At 39.9% G+C, this 23612-nt stretch overlaps 1 protein-coding gene across 1 annotated transcript in view; it reads right to left on the bottom strand.

The window, feature by feature from the left end:
• Positions 1-23612, bottom strand: part of Sorcs3 (sortilin related VPS10 domain containing receptor 3) — a 590390-nt gene that overhangs the window by 154610 nt on the left and 412168 nt on the right. The window contains exons 6-7 of the mRNA XM_028775206.1: positions 8956-9020; positions 804-922 (exon numbers count right to left, since the gene is read on the bottom strand). Coding sequence (XP_028631039.1) covers positions 804-922; positions 8956-9020 — 184 coding nt within the window. The remainder of the gene's footprint in view (positions 1-803; positions 923-8955; positions 9021-23612) is intronic.

Genomic DNA, 23612 nt, shown 5'->3' with positions numbered 1-23612 from the left:
CTATCTATATTACATATATACCTATTTGCATATCTATCTATCTATCTATCTTATCATCTATCTATCTATCTATCTACCTATCTATCATCTATCTATCTATCTATCTATCTATCTATCTATCTATCTATGTATTGTCTATCGTCTACCTACCTTTCTCTCTTTCTCTCTTCCTTTGGAAAGGTGCCCTTTTCTTTTCCATGTCTACCAACTTTTTATCTCCTTGAACTACACAGTAGACACTGCAAACTCAACACATAAAGATTTCATTTAGTTTCCTCTAGCAGTCGATTTCTTGCAGAAAAGGTCTTGAGAGTTGGACATCCTAAAATGTGATCAGCTCTAGAAGGGGAGTAAACAACTGAGCAAGTTTTAGCCTTTTCCAGAAAGTGAATCCTGGCAATGTCTAATTCATTGCAGGATTTCATGTCTAAGTCAGAGAAGCACTTTGGACAGAAATAGAGCATGGCTTTGATAAATTACTTAAAGTCAAAGCCCATTAGACATTTGACTCTAAATAACCTCAAACCCCAAAGCCTAATTATCTCAACAGCTCTGTTATCCTGAAATGGTAATCCGACTGAAGAGTGCCCTGGTAAGTAAAATCTCCAAGACAGACACTGACCCACAAAGCCTTCAGAGTGCCGAAGTCTGGAGTGTCCCTAGGGCCTGGAACCACAAAGCTGGTGGAGGACAACGTCTCTGCTCCACATCTTCACATTCCCAGGAACGCTATCCTCACTTGTAGCAGACAGCCAACCTCACTTTTCTCCCTTCCAATTGTTGACTGTGTTAATGACACTCACCTGAATGAAGATATATTCATCCTGAACAACCAAGGAGCTGATATCAATAGAGCGGGCGAAGGGGCCACTCCGAGTTGTCTCAGCACATTCTTGGATTCTGCAGGTGAGGTAGTGAGCATCTGAAAGAAAGGGGCACAGTGGCATTTAGCAGCAAGGTAAATGACCAGCCAAGACCATTGCAGCTCACAAAGCTCGAAATTCTGGGGACTCACAGACTAATATTTTTTAAATAATAATGATATTTTACTTCCTTGTACACAAAAATCGAAGACATTGCCCCAGAAATGAGGGTAATACCTAGCTTAGTAGAGAAAAAGTTAATCTTATTTACTACTGGTAAAAGAATAAATCCATTTAGCTTTTAGAAGAAAACATTTGAAGAAGATTTCAGAAATTTACATGCACATATTTTATTTGCCAGTAAATGTAATTCAAGGAATATTTCTATAGAAAGATTCACATATTTTCACAAAGAAGAAAGGTGGGAATGTTCATTGTGGCATTATTCACAGCAATGTAAAACTGTAAATGGGCTAAATGTCCATGAATTAAGGAACATTTGAAACAGCTAAGATACATGCACATGACAGAGTATCATGCTGTTATTACAAGATTTGGCAGGCAGATGTGCATCAACAGACTCTCCACAATGCACTGCTTTACCAGGTTTTAAGACTATATTTCCAATTGTGTACAAATATGACTCATTGATGACTTAAAAGTTTGTCTTTATATACACAGGTCTGGGCTACAATTACACAGAATAAAGTTTTAAAGGTCGTATATAAAGATTAGTTATGAGTCCTTTAGGAATGGGATGGACTTAAGTTGATATATATTTTAGTACTGCCTATGATTTTTGCATAATATACATCTTTATTATGTTTGCAGCAAGAATACATTCACTTACTACTTACATAAAACTTGTATAATTATTTGTAAGAAAAAACCTACATTTATAGTCATGGTTATAGCTAAACCATAACAACCAAACCTCTGATGTTAAGTGCAGAACCACAGAACCATCCTGGAAAACAATGTATTCAATTTTGTGTTCCTTCAGGAAAAACTACAAGTGAGTCTTTGTGAAGAAATTACCCTGTAGATTGCCCTAAACATGGTTATTATTTGTTTTATGAAATTAAGAAATAAATGGTCAAAATAAAAAGTAGATTGCTTTAAAGCTATAAGTTGAGAAGCTTATATTTTCCATCATACTTAACTTTCCTTGTTAAAATTACAAATTGTTTTTGTTTGTTGGTTTGTTAGTTTGTTGTTTTAAAATATCAACAAATCATAAGCATGCCCTGGCCCGGCAGTTCAGTCTTATAATCTCAGATATTCAGGCAGGGAAGGCAGAAGATCACAAGTTCAAGGCTACCCTAGGCCTTCATGAGACCCTTTCTCAAAATAATTGGCTCTAGTTCATTATAAGCAAGCTGGTTTGAGACTTTCTGGATTTCTAAATACTGCTAACTTATTTTTAATACAAAATATTCTGATTTTTAAGTTTTTTACAGGCCATTTAAACTTTAAATATAGTACAGGACAACACCGTGTCACTAAGCAAACAAGACCACAGTCCAAAGGAGACTGATGAATGACTTACACCCAACCTGTGCTCTTCCATTTACTCAGGTGCCCCTCACGAGGGAGAAATGTTTTTAACCCCAGACCCTGACCATGCAGGTAGATCAGTCTTTCCAGCGTTTTTGAGTATGCACTGAATGTATCCTTTCTTTTGGTTTTGTTCATAAATGAAGCTGAGAGTGGTCTGGCTTTCCACTTCTTGCTGAGAGGAGAGGGGAAAGTAGGGACCCCAGGCTGTGCAGTGGAGCACAGTGTCTGCCCACAGGGGGTATGTTTGGATACATGCTAGCTTACTAATTTGACCCTTGACTAAAGCACCAAAATGTAGCAAAAGGCTGCAGTAAACACATGTAAAGAAATCACAAACACCACCATGAAAACCTGTGTCCTTGTCTGTCAGTGTCTCAAAAGCTCTTCACACTGCTAATCAAAGGTACACGTGGGAGGGACACTTGCTTACACTCATTGAAAGGCTCATTCTTCCCTGGCTATTTACTATGCCTTTTGCCTTTGAACACTCCGAAAGAAGAATCAAGTCTTTTCAAGGCCACCCCAAACAAAATCAACACCTACTCAAACCTTGGCCGGTGACAAGTGGGAACCGGTGCCAAGCTCATCCTACAGCTTGGCTCTGGCTTTGCTCACCAGTGTGCAGCAAGGGATGACAGGTTTTATTTAACAAGACACCAGCACTTACATGAGTTGCTGAAATCCACTTCACATTAAGAGACCTTGCAGTCTTTAGGCAGACTCATATTCGGAAGTCTCAATGCTTAGATTTTTTCCAAAATTCAGAGCTACAGTAAGGAGTGCCATTGTAGTCACTGCCCGATGAGAACTCAGTGGGAGGGGACAGTGAATTATTGGGCTGTTCAGGCAACCAATCAGAAATGAGGGACAGTCACAGGAGGACCTTTGAGTGTCAAGGCTGAGCAGGAAAACCTTTCCTTTCAGGCTTCGTATTTCTAATAGATCTCAAGTGGCAAGTATATCAACAGTTCCTCCAAATGAGGATAAATATGACTATATGTGAAAGTTCTGTGATGGAACCCAGAAGGATATTTATCATATACCTTGAAATCCCAAAACAAGCTGTTAATAACCTGACCTTTTTTTATTTTTTCCTTGTTTGCTTTTGGTAATACCAGGTACCAGATACAGGAAGAGACTCAGATCAAGATTAATAATCACGGTGTGCGATCATTAATTGTGTGGGATTGACAAGCCAATCCCAATCCTGCGTTAATTGTAACAACAACATCTCATCTGGGAGGGGTAGACTGAGTAAGATTGTCACTAGGATTCACTATATTATGTATGAAATACTTAGCATATTGTTGAATGCGTTTTGAAAATCCATTAAGTGCTATTCATACCGAGAAGGGAGAGGAAAGAAGCTTTAGTTGAGAGCATCCCTCGTATACTCAATTAGTACCAAGTAACACTGGCATCACTGACAGAAAGGAAAAGTTTGTGTTGACTGGTAAGTCATATCTTGAGTTTGTATTGCTACGGACACCCTTTAAGTACCGGGCTTGGGCAGAAAGAAAAGAACATGCCCAAAATAGAAAAAATAAATGAGAAAAAAGAAGGAAATGATTTTTGAGGTTAGCTTGTGGACAGAAAACTATGCTGTGTGAAGAAGGAATTCTAGAAAATGAGAAAAACTCCCCTGGACTTGAGCATAGACAATGCCTCTGAGCCATACTGCCAAACGGCCTGCTAAAGGACTGACCATATGTCACCATTATAACTGAGACAGAAGTCTCTGTTCTTCATTGGAAACATCCCCAAGTAAAAAGAAAAACTACGGAGGCTAAACTCTAGAAGACCTCATTAATATCGCCATGTGAGAACCCTAGGTAGTGATTTTCCAACTGGTGGATGCTCAAGACTAACATGTTTCTAAATGTAAAATCACCTTTGTCATGCATTTCTAAGAGCTGGTATGATGACTGCTCCATTTCCAAAATGAAAGGTCACAGTCAAAAAGGATGTCCTTGGTACCATAAATAGAGGGATCTGCTAGGTACCTCTGATGTACCTGGCCCAGTTTCCAAGTAGCTGGACCTTTTTAGCAGGATGCTTAGGAAATGCCTTTGCTATCCCAGGCTGAGACAGCCTCTAGGCATCCTCACCTACAGCACATAGTTTCTTGTGGTGTGAAGGGCTGCCTTAGCTGGGCTGCCTCATTTCTTTTGTATCCGACAACAGTACACAGGAAGCTGCAGGTGTCAGACACTCAATGCTATTCTGGGAAACAGAAAATAGAAGTTCAGTTTTCTCATGTGATTCCTAGGCCAATGACAGAGACAGAATATTCACAAATGAACATACCTCGAGATTTGTGCACAAGCATCCTGGAATTTGGACAGAGAGACAGTCTAACACCCTCAGAGCCTCATTTCATTCTGAAGGGGCTACATTCATGCCAGGAGCTGTACAGGGCTCAAGGAGGAAGCTTTTAACTTGCCATATTCAGCAAGGCAAGCTTCTCCTTCATACTGACAAATTCCACAGTACATAGCTTCGGCTTTACCAGGTCTTTCCAAAAGACCTGGACCCCTATACCTGAAGAACTACTGCTTGAAGCATCGTCTCTCTTCGTCTGGCTTTATAAAACCACAGTAAGCGGTGCTTAAACAAAATTGAATTCTATTAAAAGCCTATACATTTTCGTTATGCTAAATTATATAGTGACTTGTGATTATGCTTTGCCTTTGAGATTACTAAATATTCAAACTTCCTAGACATGGGGCCTCTTGCCACCTCGGAGAAAAGAACTTTCCATGATTCGCTCAACTTCCATCCCTCTGGGTAACATACATATTGTCAGAAGTTGAAAAGTGAATTAAAATTTTGAACAAAAAGCTAATTCAGCTCTTTGGGTCTGTTCTTGAGAAATACCCAGGAGCAGTTTATTTTAAATAACAATATTACTCTCAGATGCAAACACAGAAAAATAAGCAGATTCAGGGGGACTCTGAAAACTTCTTTAGTTTCTCTAATACTATTTGTCCTTGACTGGAAAATGGAGCTAACCTATTTACATGAAGCACAAATCAAAGGATGTGGCATTGATGGAAAAGCCTAATTTAATACTAGAAGCACAGCAGATACTAAAAAACAAACAAAACAGGGAGTTCTTATCCCTTCAATTGGGATGAAGACTTTCCAGCTTTAGTGAAGCCTCCAATAAAGGGAGAGTCCAGCAATCTCTGCCTCCTTTACGGCACAGGAGACAATCTGGAAAAGTTATAGACATTCAAGCACCATGGCAACCTGAGCTGACGTCATTGAGAGTTGTGTCTAATTCATATGAGATAATCCAGCCTAGATTATGATGGTGGTGCTGATGCTGGTGTGCTGATGCTGTGTGCTGATGCTGGTGTGCTGATGCTGGTGTGCTGAGGGTGGTGGTACTGAGGATGGTCATGATGATAACGACGGTGATGAAAACTGGGGAGATGATGATGGTGGTGATCATGAGGATAAAAATAGTAAGAACAGCATTTTGGAGCCCTCATTATCAGCTTTGAAAATATTTTAGGGCCATGTGAAGTAACTTATTAAATCTTCCAATATTACAATAAGCAACTGTCACTCTCAATACACCATCCCAGGATTATTAATGTCTTCATTAAGTTGCCAGCTGATTGAAAGATTTCCCTATGTCCCACAGCTGAGACATTAGGCTAATGACAGAGCTTGGGTCTGAAACCAAGGAATTTTGATAAGAATTTATAATCCTAAATACTACACATTCAAAACAGCAGGAAAATGAGAACCTAAATTCCAGTTCAGACACTAGCACATGTTGACCACTTAGAAAATGTTGCAATCTGAGAAAGTCCTACTTGCTTCTTCTTTTCAGAGATAATTCTAAACATTTTGAAACAAGGACAACTTTGTAGCCTTAATATACAAAGTGGAGCTTTTCTGTACCTGCTCTGAGGCAGAGGCTCTCAGCCCACAGACCCAGTGACTAACCTCCCTCTCCTCTTCATCTTCCTCCAGAGTTTCTAAAGAGTGATGGAACTATAGACTGAGTTATTTTAAGAGTCAGTGATCTAGGTTCCTAGTGTTTGGACTTTAGTCTGATGGACTGATAGGCTGACTTAGGGAGCCCAGCCCATTTGATTATTTATGTCTGCATGGGATACTATTAAGAATTACTGAGCTAATAATTTCTGCATTTACTTCTCCCTCCTATCTCTTTCCAAGACAAAAGAAGTCAAAGCCTTCCTTTACTTTCCTCCTCATATAATGAAATCCCTGTACAAATGAAACCACTGATATACTTTGGGGTCTTTTAGGTAGGTGCATTGAGGCTGTAACCCAACTGCCTAACCCAATATCCCCAAGTCAATAGGTCATCACCCCAATTTTATAATAAGCTAGAGTTACCTATTCATATGAGGGAATGTTAGAGTATTAATGAAAATCCAAGAGGAAAAGTTCCTTCTGGTCAAGAGAATAGACTCTCTGGCCTCGGTGAGACCTAATATTCTTGTTAAGCATGATGATCTCCTAGATCAGGAACCACACCTAGGAAAGCAGGCTCACCTTAAGCCACGCTAAAGGGATGGGAAGAATCATTTTGTGTCCCCATAAGAACTCCTAGGACACCTTTATAGCTTGTGCTTATCAGTGAGGAAGAGCCCAGGATGACATGAAGACTTCTGTGTCATCACTAGGTTTGTTGTTTGGTCATTTGCTGTACTGAATTCTGTTTTATGATCAGTTTTGCTCAACAATAAGATCCATGTTAACAAATTGATTAAAACTATATAAAGCAATAGATGAGGTATCAAGAAAGGCTGAGAACTCTGATCAAGGTCAACTAATTTCTAAATGAGGCAGAAAGCACATTCAGTGTTTCCTAATGTATTCTGTAGACACAGTAGGTCAAAGCAGGATATGCTTACAAGTTTTATGCTTTGCATGGCTTCTACAATATTCTGATGCTATTTGGTCATCCAAGAACCCACTGAGGTGAACAGGAAACAGAATATTCTGTTCCAGAGGATACTGCAACACAGAGATGTTAAGATTCTTTTCCCCTGTTCTTACTGGCAGGGGCTTGTTCTATTGTGTTTCTATTAGAGTGCTTGTGTCTGTTTCTAACCTAGAAGATTCTATATATTAGAATAAAATAGACTTTTGTCTAAGTTGACTTTATTTTCCCTTTAAAAATATAGCCCTATAAATATGTTAAATTTCTGGGAAGCTAAGTATTACAATTATTATGAAGGCGTTTTCAGATTTTTTTTTTATGTGTGTGTTACTTATGTGCACCATACGTGTGGAATGTCCTTAGAAGTCAGAAGAGAGAATTTGATCCCAAAGAATTGGAGCTGTAGTATGGGTGCTAGGAATCTAACTCTGGTCCTCTGGAAGAGCACCAGTGCTCATAACCACTCAACCATCTCTGGAACCTCAAACGTTATAATTGCTGTAACAACTGGCTTGATACAAATTCAGTGAGATACATGCAGCCATACAAGTTACAAAGAACACTGTGTGGTTTGTCTGTCTTCATTTGTTTCAAATCTTGTTGGTGTGACTGTATCTCCTTCAAGTGCATGAGTGTAAACAACCATATCACATACTAAAGATAGCATTTTATAACACTCTTTATTATTCTTAAGTTCTTGCCTATATTCTACCTCCTCTTACAGTGGGGCTTGGGAGTTCCCAAAGCTCCACTTCTTATAGAGGAGTTACTGAAAACTGATAGATGTTTGGGGAAGGGAATCATTATTTTGGGGGCTGTGGTCACTGATGGAAAGCCCATGGCCCAGTGGATCATGACACACTCACATGTATATACGAGCAGCATCAAATTAACTTAGTGGGTTTAAAAAAATTTAAGAAAATAAGGCATTAAATTGGGAGGAGTATTTGTTAAGCAGGATCTTGAAGGAGCTCAAGAGGGAACAGGCAGGATAGATATGATACATTGTATACTTACATGAACTGCTCAACAGATAAATTAAGAAACTATCCAACTTGAACTCTTGGGGAGGGGGTCCATTGTTAGAATGGTCCCTCTTGTTTGTACAGATAATATAAGACTTACCACTGTAGCTCCAAGGTCAAGAACAAAATCTAGCACATAGTAGATTATATTTAAGTTTCTATCCAAGAGATGGACAACATTTTTGAAAATAATTGCTGTTAATTTTTCTGGGGAGCTTATCTATCAAAAGGGCTCATTTGTTAAAGCAAGTGGTTCCTGTGGTTTACCATGTGGACACAAAATGCCCAAATGAGCTATGGGGGCCCGTATTCGAATTACACCAAAAATGCTAAGGAAATCACTGACAGGAGCAGCAAAATACATCACACCTACTCATACCCCTAGAAAATTAATTCCTGGGGGTTGATGTCAATAACAGTATCCGTTGAGACTGGAAGTCTCTTCCTCTACTCTGGGAAACAGGAAAATAGATGATAGACTTTGAGGCTTTTTCTCTTCCCAAGCCATTAAAATGCAAATCATGGTTGGAGAGAGATCTAGGCAGATCTCTGGGCATAGTGTGATCTCACCAGCACTCACATCCATCTGCCGTCCTCACTTCCATGTGCACCAGGTCTGCCTCCTTATCCAATCCAGACACCGACCTGGGGGAGAAAGGGAGAGACAGGCTGAGTGAGGCCAAGCACAGGGGACAGCAGAGTGATACACATCTGGGCTGTATACATCTGGGCTGTTCTTCAGAACTCTAAGCTCTGAAACAGGTCCATCCTGCATGCTGTGCCTGACATAGTACAGCCATTGGCAACCCCAGACGTATGATTGGTTTTAGAGAGTACCGACTGCATTGGTCGTGATACAGGACTCCTACAGTGGTGTCATCAAGCCTCTTGAAAAACGGACTGAATCTCTGTCCTTGAGCCATCTCTGCCACTTTGTACCTTCTAAGAGATTTTTGTGAGTCACCCTTCCTCATCATCTGTCTTCTCAGTCATGTCATCTCCCCTTTTGTCCTAGGAACTGAAGTAGAGCTCTGTGCATGCTCACTGGCAGGCAGGCATCCCATCACTGAGCTGTATCTTCAACCTATGACCCCTGAATAGCCATATTACTGCTCTATCCATGTCTTATACATAGGACACTACCTGTTCTTCCTTCCCCATTCTGTTGGCTTCAAGGTCTGTCCATATTATCTGAGCATGGCTCTTCTTCTTTCTTCCTCTGTTTACAAACAACTGTTTGACGGCAAAGACTCAAAATATGGTGTCTGGGACAAAATTCTCCTGGCTACTAAGTTGAGAGAAACCAGAGACTTCCTTGCCAGTAGCTTAAAGAGGATAAGCTGCACAAAAGACACTCTTTACACATCCTTCTCAAGGCCACCTGAGCAACTGTCTCCTCCTCTGCCATAGACATCCAGGCCAATATGAGACCCAGAAATCCAGCTGCAAGCACCATGAAACACACTGAAACATCCGTGCACAGAAGAACACAGAATCAAGGTCTCTAGTACACCCTGATTCACAGAATTTGTAGACCATCACCATCATAGATGGCACTTCTAAAAACAGAGCCACTGCTGATGTTACCAGTGGCTATATTCTCTCATAGCTAAGTGATCCCCAGTTTAAACTATCTCAATCCCAGTTGTCTAATTTTCCAGGTTTCAGCACGTAAGAGAAGCAAGTTAGGAAGAGCATTTATTAAGTGACCTAGACAGTAAGAGAAGTAGAAAACATGGCAAACAGACCTAAAACTCAAAACTCAATCTTCACATCACAAGTCCCTGTGTTTCCCAGTAGTACTGAGCTGTAACTATGTTAGAGAAAAATTGGATGCCTGACAGCTACACGAAGGGCTGGAGAAAGTGAAAAATGAAGTGGGGGCTTTTATGCCTATTGTTCTTAGTTTATGACACTAGGGTGGCAAATGACATAAATTAGAGAAAATTAAATTATTTTTGTTGATTAAAATAAAACAATCATGTCTTAGAAGACCAAAATTCCATTAGCTAAAACATTTACTTCTGTAAATTACTTCTTTTCCCCAAAAAGTTAAACAACCAAGGCATTACTTCAAGGGATGTTTTCCCCCAAAATTTTTTGATACATTACATTTTGTTTCATTTATCTCATTTGATTCTAACAGCAAATCTTGAACCTAAGGATACAAGCCATCATTATTCATTACTTGACAGGAAGAGAAACTGAGGCATGGAGAACTTAGTCATCTCAGATCACATAAGACCCAATCAGAAGTTGAAAGACGGCCTGACTTTTCCTTCTGGGGCAATTCCAATGGTCTGTTTACCTCTATCTATTTCAATGTTGCTCCTCCTTGTGACAAGTCCACCCACCCTTATCCCCCCATCAGTTCCTCCTCTGTTTACAAAACAGGCCTTTCTGTGTTCTAGCCAGAATCCTGGCCTCTGTAGTCCACAAGCTCAAGAACATCACCAGTAGATGTCAGAATTAACAGACATCTGGCTAGGTCTGTGAAGCCAAAAATCAATGAGGGTGGGACAACATCCATGATTTTAAAGCACTCAAAGGACGTGTACAAGTAACCAGGCTGTAAAACCCCACATTCCTAAATAAAGTTCTTTGGGACAATCTTAGCTGTGACCTTCAGATCCAAATCCAGCACAAAATGCCAGTGGCTGCTTTTGCCTTAATGTCAAGATTAGCTCCAGGCTTCTCAATTTACCTCAGTCAACACCTATACTACATAGTTCTCTGTTGTGGGCTCTGAGCTGTGCATCGAAGACTTGTTGGACACTTCTACCATCTACATATAGCAGCAGCTTTGCAAGTGTGACAATGAAAAAGTGATTCTAGATTTTGTGAACCATCTCCTAGTGAGAGACAAAATTACTCCCAGACGAAAGGCAGTGCTGTCACTAGACACACCCAGCTGTTCCCTGGACTTTGAACCATGCCTGCTCACAAGTACTTGGATCTGCCTTTTCTCACCTAGTGCAAATAATAACGTTGCTGTGAAGCTTGTGAACTATGGCGATTCTGGAACATGCCATGTCCCAGGGAAATTAACAGACACTAAACAGATACAATCAGGTCCCTAGCCTTGAAGTCCCAAGCCCCATTTCTGGAAACACTATGTAAACAATATGCTAATAAAACAAGCCAAACAAAAAACAAACAAACAAAAAACAAGTGAAGTGAACATGCCTGATAATGTCTGTTAGGGGTGGGGCAGGCGGGAGGAAGGGATGCTTTGGTGGAAATTTATGGGCAGAGGCACAAGATAACACTGACAAATGCTAATGAGTACAGAGAACATCTAGTATCAGGCATTGTGTTTGGTATTCATAAGCATTATCTTAATTAATCGTTGAAATGAGTTTTTAAAGAAAGTACCATTCATCTAATTTTCCTCCTTGGTAAAGAGGATAATAAGAGAGATTAACTGATGTGCCTGGAGCCACAGGATGATAACAATTCACAGATCCTGAAAGCACGCGTGTGGTGGGCACTGCCTTACACAGAAACTCTGCTCTCATTTAATACTTGTGCCTACGCCATTTGTTGGGAATCAATTCTTTCCTCTATTTAAAGAAGGCCCAATCTTGCGTTGCGAACTTAAGCCACTTGCCTCCAATTATGTAGTTATGAAGCAGCAAGGGTGGGACTTAGGCCAGGCAGGCGGATTTGAGCCAGGACTTAGCTTCTCCCATGAACTGCGTCTACCTAAGGGAGACTAGGATTTAAGCCTAGCCACTTCTTTTAGAGTCGAGGTTCTAGCCAACACGTCCCTGCTCACATATATAAATTTTACATAAAGTAGCATGTAGGAATATCCTGTATATGTCTAGAAACCTTTTGTTTCTAGGTCACTCAGATGGGGAATAACTCATATTGATAATATTCCATAAGAAAGGGATGATGGACATAAATAAAAGAGTAAGTAGGTCAATGTAAATGGTTGAGGAATAGAGAGAAGAAATTTTTAATGTGAGAGATGGAAGAGTTGATGAAAAGTACGTTTGTAAGTTGTCTTGACTCTTGCTTGATGTCTGTGATGATGGAGAGGTCTTCAATAGATACGAGAAGCTTCAAGGATGCTACGGGCAATGGGAGATGGTTGAGAGGCATACCCAGGCAAATACGCCAACCAGGTGAACAAATGACCCTAGGATTTCTTCTACCAACAGCATCCATATTCCTTGACCATCTAGGACTAATGTCAGGACCAGAGCATGACACCAGGTCAGGGTCAATTTCCAGAATAGAACAGGCCACAAGAATAGTAACACTATGCTCATGCTCAGAGGAAGATTTCGACTTGTAGTTTCAACCTGCTGATACTGCTCCATTGCCATACACCTACCAGACAAAGCGCCATGGTGGAAGAAACATAGTAGAGAAGTTCTTCTTGGCTCATAGTGCCGGGGAAACAGAGATGGAGAGAAAAGGTCTGAGGATAAAATATACCAGCCCAATGGTGAACTTCTTTCTCTAACAAGTCTCCACATCTTAATAATCTATCCAACTGTCAATTCCTTAATCACCAAATAAATACCCATCTGCTGCCAACTAAGCCTTTACTTCAAGAGCCTACAGAGATACTTTTTTAGAAATGATCCAAATCAAAACATACTCCCTGTCAGTAGTGTCTGTACCGGGGTAGAGAGATAAGCATCTCACTGAAACTACACAGAAGAAAACTCTTAGCACATCTCTAAAGAGCATCAGGTGGTAAACGAAAGCTGTGCCAGACACAGTATTGCTATCACACAGTATTGCTAAACAAGCCATCAATAGCAATCGTGTCTAACTATGCCATATTCTGGTTTTAATTAAGATACTTTAAAACAAGATTCCATGGAACAAAATAGAATTAGAATATTATAATCATATATAGTCAGTGAAAAATCCCTTTATGAAGAGTTTTCAATTCCTTAACCATGACTTATTCTGCTAAGGGGCTCAACTGAAACATAACATGCACAACTGGATACAATTAATTTTTTTTTGAGTAGGCCTCATCAGTCGTCATCTAGAAGGGTTTTCACTTTGTTGCCAACTCCCTAGAACATTATGCATGTATGTGTTATAAAATAGAAGGAGCACAGCACTAGCTTCCTAAACTCACAGAGATTACATTGGCTAAGCAATAAATACTTATATCACTGGTGGTACACGGGAAGTATTCCATGTTAGCTATTATTTTTTTATGTGAAGAATAAAAATGGACTAACTAGCCCTCTAGCCTTCTGTCTTTTTTTCCCTCTTTCCAAGTCTTACATTTGTTGACTGCCTAATGACAGTCTTCTAGACAGCAGATAGGGATATCCCTCTACCAAAGGTGTTCAGCTGAGGCAAGCTCAAACTGTTTATATTCCTTATCTGATCATAAATCTTCTGAAAATGACTTTTGATGAGAACTCTTACAATAATAAAATAATATTTTTCTCCTTTGGTTAAAAAATCATTGCAATAGGTTGAACTCACCTTTGTATCCCTATCAGACTTGTTCGTTGACCTCAGAGTTTACTGTTGAATAATCCATCCAGTGTATTCAATCACAGTATTTGTCACAAGGAAAATCATCAGTAAATATTTGTTGAATGACTGATTAAAACAATTTCAGTCAAAGACAACCTCCATAAGACCCTGCCTTAAGCATCCTTTAGTCTCTAGACAAACTCGTTGCAGACAAACCAGCACTCGCTCTCCATTCTCCAGGGATTTGTTTGCCTCGTATCGCTCACTTTATTTTAAGAAAGGGGAGATTTCAAAAACAAAAACAAAAACCTAGACAGAGCTTCACAATGTGTGAGGTGGTTTCTTTTTAGATGTGTCTTCGTTAATCTAATGATAATTGATGAGCCCAATGATGGCATCAAAGATCGTGTGAAATACTGAAAGGAAGGATGGTGATTATTCTCCCAAACTAGAACCCTTTTCAAGAAATGACAAAAGACCAAAGACACAGGAACAAGAGAAACCAGGGAGTCACAGCCAAACCTCCAGGGAAGACACTAAACTTAGCCCCTAGAAGCTACACTCGGACACCACTGATCGACTACTGGCAAGGAGGTCATAAGCTCCCGGTTTATTTTTAGCAACAGCACCCTCTGCGAGAACAGTCTTCACGTCCACTCACATAAAGTAGGTCAGACAGGAACATCTCAGGATCCATGACAGCCTACCTCGACAGGACAGTCCCCAGGAGAACTGGACACAGCAACCTTTGAAACATCTCAGTCTATTCCAGCTCCTTCATTTCACAGATGAGAAAGCAGCCTTTGTAAACATCCAGAGACACAGCGAGTTTGTGTCGAGTGGCCCTAGATTCCATTTTGGAACTCAAGTCCGAGCCCCTTCAGAGCACTCTTGGCTGTCAGGAAGGAGTGGTGGGGCCAAGAAACTGAGCTTTTAATTTTTTTTTTCTATCTGTGAGGGTATGAATTGCAGAGCACAGATTTCCCAAGAAATCATAAAAATGAACATTGGTGGGAGAAAACCAAAGCCAAAATACCAATAAGGTCAGAATACCCATGCTTTACTGGCTGATCAGTTAGACATTTAAATTACAAAATATTTTATAAATAGTATCATATCTGATAAACTAGAGTTACATACACGAACAGGGGTCAATATAATGTTTTGACATGCATGCACAATGTATAATTATTTAAATGAAGTTAATTATCATATGTTTAAACTCATTTACCCATCCTACACACATATTTTTGTTTTGGCTTTGTGATCAGACGTTTGAAACTATTTCCTATTTTGTAATGTATATTATTAGAGAGTTGTCACCTATCGGGTCTGAGTTTATCTCTCAAGTACACACCACAGTTTTTTCCCTCAGCTCTCTAGCTGGAATACAAAGTGTACAATACGATCCAGTGTTGCATTTATGGCTTATCACAATGCCTCCTTCTCATGGAAGCTCTTTGCACTGACTTTATATTAGAATTTCTTGAGGGAACTGTGTGAAAAATGTTAAATACCAAAGCATGGGCCTTCCCTGGGGATTCTGGTTTAGTTAAACTGGTACAATAGCCTTTCCTTCCTGAATCTCACAGAGACTGTAGCAGTATAATGCCCTGGAGTTTTAAGCATTAAAACAGGGTGCTTGGGTACATCTAGCATTTCTGACCCAAGTGGTTGAGGTAAGGTACAAGAATTTTCATTCTTAGGAAGTACATAGAAGATGTAACAATGAAGTGAGGACTCTTCCTTTCAGGAGCACTGATCTGGGGTAACAAGACAGCCAGGAGCTTGGGGTATAAACCCCAAGAGTCTCATTGGAGAACCACCAATGAGAGGCCAAAACTCAGCTTTGAGTTGTGAAGTCCTCTCCCATCCATGTATCAGTAATGCAGGTAAGAGCATTCATTCTGTTGTCAACCAGGCTGAGGTCACTGTGGGATCACAGATATTGTGCCTTATCTTCCCCATACATCAACTGTTTAAATAAACAATGGGGAGATGGAGATGATGATGATAATGATGGTGATGGTGATGATGATGATGAGATAGAGTGATGGCCTAGTTTTTAAAGTGTCCCCATACCACCTACTCAAACATAATATGATAACCAAAATCTATATCAAAACCTGGATGTGGTAATGCATGTTTGTAGTCCCAGTACTGGGAAGGGAGGGACAGGTAGATCCTTAGAGCTCACTAGACTGCCAGCCTACTCTAATCCTGTTTCCAAACCCAAATGAACAAGAAGAGACAAAACAGGGTGGGCCATTCACAAGGAATGACCCAAGGTATCTCTTTTGTTTCTACAAACTACACACGTATGCACACACTTGCACATGCACTGACACTCACAGGGGAACCCTACAGCCACACAGGAATAAAAACAATACCTTTGTGTAAAATAAATATGTAAGGTACTCAGAAGAGGGAAGTGTACACCAACGCCTTTCACTGTGCGGTACTCACTATGAAAGTGTTCGTGTCATAACAACTGCAATGAATAGATTAATGGGCCAGGATGTCTACAGTTTAAAACATATTGTCACAATCTTTAAACAAACTTAGAGATCAACAATGCAATTTTCCTTGTTTTTTTTTGTTGTTGTTTGTTTGTTTGTTTGTTTCCAGGTGGGCAATCTAGATTCTCAAAAGCAGAACAACTCATCCATTGACAAGACATGAAATTGAGAAGGCTCTCTGGGTTCAAACACAATCTTACTTTACTGACAGTTTGATAAACCTCTTGTCTTTCTCCTTCTACATACTCTCCTTAAAGAGAGCCTCTACACCTGATTAAACGGTTTTCACTAGTATACAACATCATGTCTTGTTCCACACTGACTAAGTATCTACTGAGTGGATGAATAGACCTGAATAATAACAGCCTACAATGTGTTTCAAATAAATGTTGAAAGCAATTCTGTAACACAACAGATTTCATTCACTTAATTAACCTCTAAACAGTTAAGTGGCTAAAGCCTTCATTTTATGTCAATATATTGCTATTTTTGCCCATTAATGATCAAAGCGATATTGGGTCAGTGAAACATAATCCCCTATGATTTGCTTGACAAATGTGATCATGCTGTGAAAATGTCAGGGTAACAGCACCTCAGGGGGCTCCTGCAGCCAACATGGCCATGGCTCCTCTGAGGTCACAGTTGGTCCCCTGTCTTGATCAGTCTCTAACAGAGTTTTAGATGCTGGCCTCCACACCCACTTCTGTATACTGTGAGTCTGCCCTCCGTCTGTCCCAAAGAAATCTGGGCTAGAATCCCTCGCAGTCTACAGCAAACAGACTCTCTCCCTAGACTTTGGGATTAGCTCGGCAGAGTAAAACAATGTGACTTGACACTTAGAGAAATTTGTCTTGAAAATTTTAAATTTAGAAAAGAAAATAATTTTTGTAAACGTTTTAATCAGGACTGCAAGGAACTATTCTATATTTTTCTATATTTCATGGATAGGAATTGTACTGGTTCTAACTTCATTTCTTATCTTGAATACTAATTTTCTCTCTCTTTCTTTCTTTCTCTCTCTCTCTCTTCCCTTCCCTCCCTCCTTCCTTTCTGCTTCCCACCCTCCACATTGTGACCTCTCTCCTTCTTTCCTTGTAGCTAAGGATCCAGTAACAACACATCTCCTGTGAAGTCATTCCAGATATCTATAAGGCCTTCCCATGACCCCTGGGTAGCTATCTATCATTTTCTCAACTTCCTGAGCTCTAATCAAAGGATGCTCAGCAGATCTGTATTTCTGTAATTTCCAAATGTTGGACTGTGGCTCATTAGTATCTGAAATATACCAAACTGGAATTAAAACTCAATTATTGATTTCAGGTCCATTGGGTAAATGCCCAAGACTGATAGATCTGTGTCACATGCTAGATTTATTTGTTTTGTTGTCATCGTTGCTTGGTATTTTGGTTTTTGGTGGGTTTTTTGTTTTGTTTTGTTTTGTTTTGTTTGTTTGAGAAACCTCCATATACATGTTAGACTAGTTTAAAATCCACCACCAAGGTATATAAAGGTCCCTTTACATACATCTACACCAACAATTTCTGTTGTTTGCTTCTCAATGGCTATATAGTGACAGAAGATGTAAACTCAACATAGTTATCTGATACCTAGAGACTTGAGTGTTTTTCAGCAGATATGATTACATACTAATATTATTGTAACTATATTCACAATAGCAAACTTATGAGACCAGTTTAGGTACTGGGCAAAAGAACAATGGATGAGAAGAGTGTGGAATTCTTTGGCCGTAAAGAAGAAAGATCTGTGGTCTATGGAAAAGTGAACAGAACTGGACCCAAACATTAAGAAAATTCAGCCAGTCTTAGAAAAATAGGAAAATGATGCTGTCACATTTGTAATTCCTGGATTTAATTTAGAAATACACAATCATATATCATTATGTATATTATGTACATAGTATAGTATATATGATTGAATATGTGTTAAATGAAGAATTTAAGTGAACTTAAATGGGATAACAAAAGAGACTGAAAAGAGGAAAAAAGAAAGAGGAGAATAGGAGAGACTGGTTAAGGGACGTGTGCTTTAAGAAAAATATTAAGGCTATAGATATGGCTCAGCAATTAAAAACTAGACTCGCAACCAAAGATATATTTAAAAAGTTAAATGACTAAATTTTTCATCAGATAAAAGAGATTGAAATAAAAAAAATCAGCTTATAAACTGTGGAAATCTCATAAAAAACAGGCTAACTATTTTTATGAGCCATTTGTCTAAGGTTATAAAAAGTCAAAGGTTTATACTGGGTTAAAAATATAATGTAAATCCTACCGGAGAAGCAGTTAGAAAAAATAATCATGATCTAATCTAATTTAATCTAACATCTTTTCAAGTTCTAGGGGGTTAGAAAGAAACCCTTCAGGGCAATGAAGTACAGTCAGGACAGATCACACACATTCATAAGCCAGTTCCAAAGACAAGCCAACTCAACTCCACTGAACCACAGTGAACCAGAAGCAGGAACATGTTATACACCACCTATTGTTAAAAACTGTGCCATGGTCTGTGGCAGCTTGGGAGTGGATTCTGTAGTAACTCCCAAGAACTCATCTATGGACCACTAGAGTATTTTGTTATTAGGAATATAGCCAGCAAGCTTTTTAACTGAATACCTACTATGGATGAGCACTCAGTGTGATCCAGATGACACATCTGTTTACAGATAGAGTAGTTACAATCTAAGTAACTCCTGTGAGTAATTCCATATTTGCCAGTAAAACTGTGTTAAATGGAACAATTTACAAAGACCTGTAGCTCACAGGCAACCTGATCATCCATTATACAGATTACTTTCAATTACGTAGACTTAAGCCATTGCAACATCCCCTGAACTTAAGCAGAGAGTAGGCAGAATCTTTGTTTCTAGCCCTTGGAGTGTCCTGTCTCCAATCTCGTGATCTAACTCCTGAGCATGCCCTGTTGCTTTATAAGGTGTTTAAGGAGTAATGCATTATGAGAATGCTAAGAGGATAAAGTAGACCAGGAAGGTGTCAGACAGAATCGGGATTTGGGGTTAGAATGTGTGAGATTAGGAAGAACACAGGGGGATGGGATCTAAGGCACTGCGTTGGGAAATGGTGTGCTAAATAAGGATATCTGGGAAGGAAGCACAAGAAATCACTCCAGAAACAAAATAACAATTATCTTGGATAAACTGCAGCCACTGTGCCAGAAATTTAGGAAAATATATTTTAAAAAAAATTTACTACAGGTATATGTCTGCATAGATAGCAAATTTTAAGTATGCATCCATATATAAACAAGTATGCAAACACACGAATACTTAGTTTATAGAATGTACACTTAAAATATATAAAATACTACAACCTGCGGCGTGTACGACTCTTAAGCAGTAATAACTTGGGGGTGTACTGAATGGCATCATTGATCATGCAGTCCTCCCCGCCTAGTATTTAGGCAATGCCCACAAATTCTTACATGGCATGAGCCAAAAAGCAAGAACACAAACTCGACTAAACCAGTGTCCACTGATAGGTCTTGAACTCTTCCATTCAAGATTAAGGGAGATATTTGAATTGGCAGTGATGGCTGAATTTGGATGGAGAAGAGGTACCTCTCTGTGATCCTCATCACCACAATCCCCCATGCCTTCAAGTCAAAGCATATCACCTGAACAATCTGTCCCTCTTATATTCAGCTATTGGGTAGCTGCATTTATGCAATACCAAAAAAGAAAAGCAGGGATTGAGGATGTCAAGAAGAGATAGAGTGGGTTCCAGATGTCTAGACACTTGCACTAGTATAGAAAATGACATTAAGGGACCACATACCATTTGAAAATTAAGGCATGTCCCTCAACATCTGGCAATGCTGTTGGTTTGCCACAAAAGGTTAGTTCTTCAGAAGTGAGTTATAGATATGTTCAAAGAGTCAGAAAACACAAGTTGGAGGAGACCAAGGATCCTTTCCATACTTCCACATCTCTGATGTCTGTAACCTCACAACTCAGGAGAAAAGAGACCTTGGAGAGTCCCAGCCTTTGCACTGCTAGTCTATATGCCTGTTCGCTGAAGATTCTCCCTCTCTGGTCTCATCCTTGCCTTCATCAACTGAATGCATTAGAGAGAAGAGAGACTTCCTGTTGGTGAGGACTGGAGGTCTTACTCACCATCAGAAGTGTGTGACCCACAACTTCATCAAGGACCAGAAAATATAAAACGGGACCTGGGCAGATAATGAAGTTACTGACAGATGTCTTCAGTACTTAGTTGTTTGCAGATCACAGCCACATCCTTGTCTAATTTTCACTGACATTGTCATTCCCATTACCAAGGTGTGTTCATGCAGGAAGCTGAGTCCCTGCAGATTCTTCAGTGGGTTAACACCGAGCTGGAGTTCATACCAGGCACTAGGGACTAAGTCCACTACCCTCAGGGCTGAGCTTTTGAGACTGCCTCTCAGAAAAACCACAAGGCTACATGTAATTAGATCCAAGATTATGTGGTACTGGCTGGAAGTGCAGAAGTACTCAGAGAGTTAATTAAAAAGGCAAAGGGCATTAAGGAGACAGTTTTGGAGGGTGGGGAGGACAGTTTGTGGAAGTTCTACAGAAGAAAGAGCGAAGAACCAGGTGTATTTATAGACTAATAATGTGCAAAAGGGGGAAAATGTGTCGCCTGGGGCAATTCTCATCAAGTTAATGGATGTTGCCAATTACTGTGGTAACATTTTTAATTGTATCTCAGCTCTAAAGAGAATAAAACCAGAATTTCACAGTCTTTGCCTCGGGACACTTAGGGGGCTGCATTCTGGTGCAATATAATGGTGAAGACATACCAGCCTGGAGTCTACACTGACAGAATCCTTACAGCTGTCTCAGGTTAAGACTGGGGCTGATTTTAGAAAGGATGCCTGCCACACAGGAGTCCATTTATATAAACGTATCTGGATGGCATCAGACAACTGTATTAGGGAGCAGAAGATATAACCACAGGGAAGCCCATAAAGAAGATAGTAAACATTGCTCCACATCCTGTGACAATATAATATTTTTTTCTTTATCTTACGAGTCATCCTATGATCAAATGATGCCTTTGTTGATCATCTTATTTGCTGCCTGCTATAATTGATTTGATTATCTAAATTATGGCCCCTCCACTCTAAATTGAAGGAAGGAGTTTGCTGGATGTGCCCACCTTGGTAATACCATCTTTTACTAACAATAGTGGCATGCAGTTATATTTTGGAACAAAGGTTCAACATTCCAACAAGGGATGTGCAGTTTTGTGTGCATTTTACCCACAGGGGGCTAGAGGCTGAAAGAAGAAAATGACTTGTCTAGGTCCCTATCGCTAATAAATGATAGCTCCAGATTCAAACCCAGAGCAGAGAGATTTAGCTTCATTCTGTGGTGCATCTGCAGACTGTTAGTCCTCGTCAGGAAAGAAGGAGGGAGGAGAGTGTCAATTGGCCATTCTGTGCCAGCACCTTGTTCCCATTGTAACATCTACCACTAAGAAGGAGCATATGGAGGATGCTTCTCCAGCCCACAAACTGAAAATGCAGGAGCCAAGGTATGCTTTAAGGAAGAGATTAAGTGACCTGTTTAGCATTCTGGGGATCACAAAGAGAAGAGGAAGGATTCAAATAATGGTAACTTAACTTCACTTCTACTGACTTCATGGCTGCTCAGATGTATACTCCTAATTTACACTAAACCCAGAAAATACAAGACACTGGGGAGAAGAAAACAAAGCTATGTTGTTCTTTGATGTCACACACAGTCCCTTTAAGGACAACATGGAGTCTCTGTGGCAAAATTGATTGTTAGATGACACTTTCTTCTACACCAAACCCCTTTCATCTCCCAACCCATAGTCATCTCTCTGATTTCTGTATTAAGTGGTCTCACCCTCATCCCTCCACCTCTTGCACAGGACCCGAATAGATTTGTTCTTGTTGTCTAGAATCCTAGGCTACATAATTAACTACCAGAAGCCTAAGAAGTACCTAGCCATTAGCCAATGGAACCCAAAAACTAGCAATTGAAAGAATAAAGAGATCTTCTATGATAAGCTAAAACAGTTTAGGAGGAAGGCACAGAAGCAGAGAAGAAATGGATAAACTATTTGCCAAGGCCTGGAGGCAGTCATTGCTCAGATATGAAATCTGCAGAAAGCTCATACTATACGTGTAAGCTTGTCAGTTTAGAAGGTTGACCCTGATTTTTAAGCCAGCCCTGATCCCCCTTCTACTTCACTTCTACCATATGTCTAATACAAATAGATAGGGAGTACTGGAAGACAGTGGTGAAATAAATGTGGCTACTACACTCAGAGAGCCCTGGATTAAAATCCCAGCCATAGCAACAACAGCTAGTTACACAAACTTCTTGTACCCTGACCTCTCAGAGACTGAAGATACTCACTTCTGAAGAGAGAACAATACCAGTGGTTACTGCATAAAGTTGTTATAGAAATTAAACTAGGTAACAAAATGAATGCCTATAATAGGCTAAGAAGTACGAAACATATTGTGGCCATGTAGTTCTGATACCCCCCAGAGATTTTCAGTTCCTGTAGCCTTCATTTCATTTTATTTGCATTGTTTTTTTTTTTCATTGAGATGGGTGTCTCTCTATGTATCCCTGGCTAGTCCAAAATTCACGGTGTAGACCAGACTAGCCTCAAACTTGTAGAGATCCACCTGCCTTTGCTTATGGAGTGCTAGGTAGCATAGGAGTATACGCTACCACACCTGGCTCTTCATCTCATTTTATAAGCACAGACACTGACTATGTGTACGTATACATACTCAGTCATATCAACTTGCTATGGGAACAAAAGGTCAAATCAAAAGCTCACATTCATAGATAGAGCTCGTTAACCTACCCTTTATATAAGGTTTCCACCCAAACCCCAGCCTACTTTAGAGGCAAGTTGGAAAACCTCTAGGGCCTTGGAAATAGGAGTAAAGATGAACATGCACAGCCCGGGCACACAGCACCAGCCTCCTATGAAATGACACTCCCAACTGCAACCACGGGCTTGGGACTGGCATGGTTGCCTAAGGGAAGAGTAAGAGGTCAGACCCTCTGGGAAAATTAAAATTAAAGTGAACCAGATGCTCCAGAAACCTCCCATGAGAGTCATTCAGCCTAGTCCTGGGCTGGGGCAAGATCACTTAATAGGCTCTTTTTCATCTTTAATTTCTCTGATTCAGAAAGTTTACAAGATCAATTGCTAAGAGAGCTAATGGGAGGAGATGAGGCAGC

The sequence above is a fragment of the Grammomys surdaster genome, unplaced genomic scaffold (genome assembly GCF_004785775.1).
Source record: "Grammomys surdaster isolate TR1022 unplaced genomic scaffold, NIH_TR_1.0 66, whole genome shotgun sequence".
Classification (NCBI taxonomy): Eukaryota; Metazoa; Chordata; class Mammalia; order Rodentia; family Muridae; genus Grammomys; species Grammomys surdaster.
The sequence above is the reverse complement of the archived record's forward strand: the minus strand, read 5'-3'. Positions and strand labels throughout refer to the sequence as shown.